At 41.5% G+C, this 3,842-nt stretch overlaps 1 protein-coding gene across 1 annotated transcript; it reads right to left on the bottom strand.

The window, feature by feature from the left end:
• Window positions 1-1,577: 1,577 nt before the first annotated feature.
• LOC132223732 (small ribosomal subunit protein uS9-like) lies at window positions 1,578-3,063 on the bottom strand. Its single transcript, XM_059678759.1, has 2 exons — window positions 3,040-3,063; window positions 1,578-2,072 (listed from the first exon to the last, which is right to left on the bottom strand). The coding sequence occupies exons 1-2, from the start codon at window positions 3,061-3,063 to the stop codon at window positions 1,578-1,580; spliced, it is 519 nt and encodes a 172-aa protein (XP_059534742.1).
• Window positions 3,064-3,842: the final 779 nt, after the last annotated feature.

The raw sequence follows: 3,842 nt of genomic DNA, 5'->3' as shown, positions 1-3,842 counted from the left end.
ACATGGGCATTACTTAAATAAAAAGTTGAATATGCACTTCTCTTTAACCAGCAATTCCTCCCCTAGGGAGTATAAAATGATATAACTATATCAGAAAATTACTGTTATCTAGTTAAATGGAAGGATATACACCCATGTGCAACTAGGTGACATGCAAGAATGTCCATAATAGTGTTCTAGTGGCCTCAGGCTACACACAGTCATGTGAATGAATCTATGAATCTCACAAATATGTTGAGCAAGAAAGGCAAGACCCAAAAGAAGAGAATGACTTTACCTACATAAACTTCAAAAAGAATTAAAATGAAACTATGAACAGTGAAATGAAAAGAAGCGACTACCACTTAAGTCATATAATACAGAGCTAGAATAGGAGAACTTGGCTTTACTTCAGGGGAACAGAACAATAAAGATGCCAGAAAAAGAAAAGGCATGTTACTACATGCAAATACTAACCTTGCATATACAGAACTGAAAATACCTAGTCAAAACACCAGTGTGCTCTTCTTCACAGGAGTATCTAATAAAAAAATGAAAGACTTGTTTTAAGAGGGAATGAATACAATATGGATGCTGGAGAGATAATTGCTAAGGAAATCCCACTCCTAGCACACCAGGGGAGAAGATAAGGTCTGGCTAGTTTAGGAGCTTGAGGCAGTTCTTTTAATCAACTGGGTAAAGAAAAGTCTCATTCTTTAAAATAAAAGGCTTAAAAGAAACCTAAGGGCTTTTAATTTAAAAATGTATTGCGTGCATTGCAACTAAGCTGAGTCATCGCCCTGGAGACTGATGCTGTAGGTGAAGCGCCACTGAAGCCTGCTAGGCAGGGAAAGGCCAGGTCTACCTGGATCCCAAGTCATTTGTTTTGTTCATCGAGGCTCTGATGTGATTTCTTTGGGATAAAGGATTTTGTTGACTGTTTAAGAAAGTGATGTCGGCTGAAGCCGGTTTTGCTCAGTGGATGGAGCGTCGGCCTGCGGACTGGGGGGTCCCAGGTTCGATTCCGGTGGGGGGCATGTGCCTTGGCTGCGGGCACATTCCCGGTGGGAGATGTGCAGGAGGCAGCTGATCGGTGTTTCTCTCTCATCGATGTTTCTGACTGTCTCTCTCCCTTCCTCTCTGTGAAAAATCAATAAAATATATTTAAAAAAAAAAAAAGAAAGTGATGACGGAGCTCTGCATTTGACATGAGAGAAGGTTCACGATATAATGTTAAATGAAATATAAAGGGTAAATTACGAAAACATGTTTAATACGTCAACACGTTTTCTTCCAAAAATGCATGTGTATGTCTGTTGGGCATGTATATGCATAGAAAAATGCTTACACCAAAATATTATCAGTAGCTATGATTGCGGGCTCTATCCCCAGGGGAGGGCGTGCAGGAGGCAGCAATCAATGGTTCTCTCTCATCATGGATGTTTCCATCTCTTGCTCCCTCTCCTTTCCTCTCTGAAATCAATTTAAAAAAATTAAGAAAAATGTGATTTGGGGTTCAAGTCGAGAACCCTGTAAAAAAATCTTTAAAAAAAAAATCCCTTGATCGTTGTTTATTATAAAGGTGAACCCTGATAGGCTTATTGGTAGGATTTCCGGTAGAGAGCACGGATATCAGGACCTCCAGACTTTATGGATTCACAGCGACCGGGATCAGCTATCAGCAGGGGCTGGCCAAACTGGATGAGGATGTATTTGATCTCCTTCTTGGAAGCCGCATCCACCTGTGGTGGGAAGGACCCACTCTCACAGTTATGGTAATAGGCCACCAGGGCTTTGGAGAAGGACTGACGGATTGCATAAGTCTGCGCCACTTGACCACTACCCTTCACACGCACTCTGACGTCCACGCCAGCAAATCGCTCCTTACTCAGAATCAGAACAGGTTCCAGTAGCCTGTATTGCAGCGTGGGCCGGGCTCTCCAGGGGCCGGGCCGTTGACCTTGATGAGGCCCTTGCACCTTCTGTCTGCAGTTCGCCAACGCCCGGGCTGTCTTCTGGCGCGTCCAAAGACTGCAGAGGACCCCCTGGACAGCATGGCTGTGGGCGTGCACAAGAGATCCCACCAGGCGGCGCTGACACCGGAAAAGCTTTAAAAATTCCTTATTTTTGTCTTATGTTTTAAGAAATTTCTATGCTTCATTCATGATTTCATAAAAAGCAAAAAAATTTTTTTAAAAAAAATTAGAAGGGAAAAATAATAAACATAGTAGAAGTACTAGACAAAGAATCAAGGAAGCCAAAATTATTTTTTTAAATATTTGATCAATGGCCCTAGTGGGTTTAGCTCAGTGGATAGAACGTGGGCCTGCGGACTGAAGGGTCCCAGGTTCAATTCCGGTCAGGAGCAGCTACCTCCCTTGCAGACTCCTGGCCCTGGTTGGGGCATGGGGGAGGCAGCCAATCCATGTGTTTCTCTCACATCTGTGTTTTTCTCTGTCTCTCCCTCTCCCTTCCACTCTCTCTAAAAATCATAGGAAAAAATATCCTTGGATGAGGATTAAAAAAAAAAATTTTTTTTTGATCAATGGAGAAAAGAAGGCCCAAATAATATTAGGAATGAGAAATGGGAAATCACTAAAGATGCAAAAGTGTGGTCAACAGCTGGCTTCCTATCCACTGTCATTTCTCCTCTTCCCTACTAACAGAGTCTGTATTACAGGGGCAGCAATGTGCTCAGATTTGGGGAGTAAAGCTACATTTCCTAGTGTCCCTAGCAGGTGAGAAGGCCAATGAGAAGTAAGTAAAAGTCTTTCAGGAACTTCCAGAAATGCTGAGCCAGGCTCCATCGTTTTTCTTTCCTGTTCTCTGGAACATGGATGTGATGGCTGGAGCTGCAGGTACGTCCTTGAGACCAAGAAGAGAAGTCAAAGAATTACAGACACCTCAGCTGGGGTAGTTGAGGCTCTATGAAATTAGGGGTTTAAACATAATTGATGTGTGCTTATTCATTCCAGTGCTTATCCTTATTGATGCATAAATTGTCTCATCTTAGGCCAATAGGAGCGTCTTCCAGTGGGCTCCTGAGTCCTTTTGACTCACCTTAATAGTTTTAGATAGCTTCATTACTTTGTGGCGCACGCGCACGCGCACACACACACACACACACACACACACACAAATACACATTTTCTGCCCCAGACCTGGAATCAGGTATTTCTCCAAGGAGCCCAGGTTCCTTTTAATGGGAAAAGGTATTATTCTTCAAGAATTGTCTTGACTCTTCTTAGCTCTTTGCTTACTATATTCAAGATATAAAAAGACCCTGTGCACACATACACAAAAAGATATAAAAGTTTTTAAGTGTTGATGACACAAAGAGTTCTTATAAACGAAGTCCAGCTAATCAATATAAAATATCCCACCACAACTGAGTACAAAGCATAATCATTTTCTAAATCTTTCCATGTCTGCCAGAAATGTGGAAGTGCATAGTAAATGCTGAAATTGGCCAAATTCCTATAAGGACTAAAATCAGGGTTAGCTCAGAAGAATGGTATTGGGTAATCGAATTAAACAATAAGCTCTTTGTTCTGTGAAAAGGCAAATACTCCTTTTCACTACCTACAACCCCAATAGTATGCAACAAACATGAAATTCAACTCTTTTGATGAAATAATACTCTTGGCTACTTTAAAGGTTAGTAGGAGCTTTTCTTTCTCTGAAAATACTGAGTTGGACAAGTCAAACTAGCTTTTAACTCCTGTTGACTCTTCAAGATTTGGCTCAGATATCACCTTAAACCCCATCACCACCAGTAGAAAATAAACCTCAAGAGGTTACTTTGCAATACTTCTGATTTATGAATTATATCATTGTTTGTTGTGCATGTCGCTGTCCAGTAT

This window comes from Myotis daubentonii, chromosome X (genome assembly GCF_963259705.1).
Source record: "Myotis daubentonii chromosome X, mMyoDau2.1, whole genome shotgun sequence".
Classification (NCBI taxonomy): domain Eukaryota; kingdom Metazoa; phylum Chordata; class Mammalia; order Chiroptera; family Vespertilionidae; genus Myotis; species Myotis daubentonii.
The sequence above is the reverse complement of the archived record's forward strand: the minus strand, read 5'-3'. Positions and strand labels throughout refer to the sequence as shown.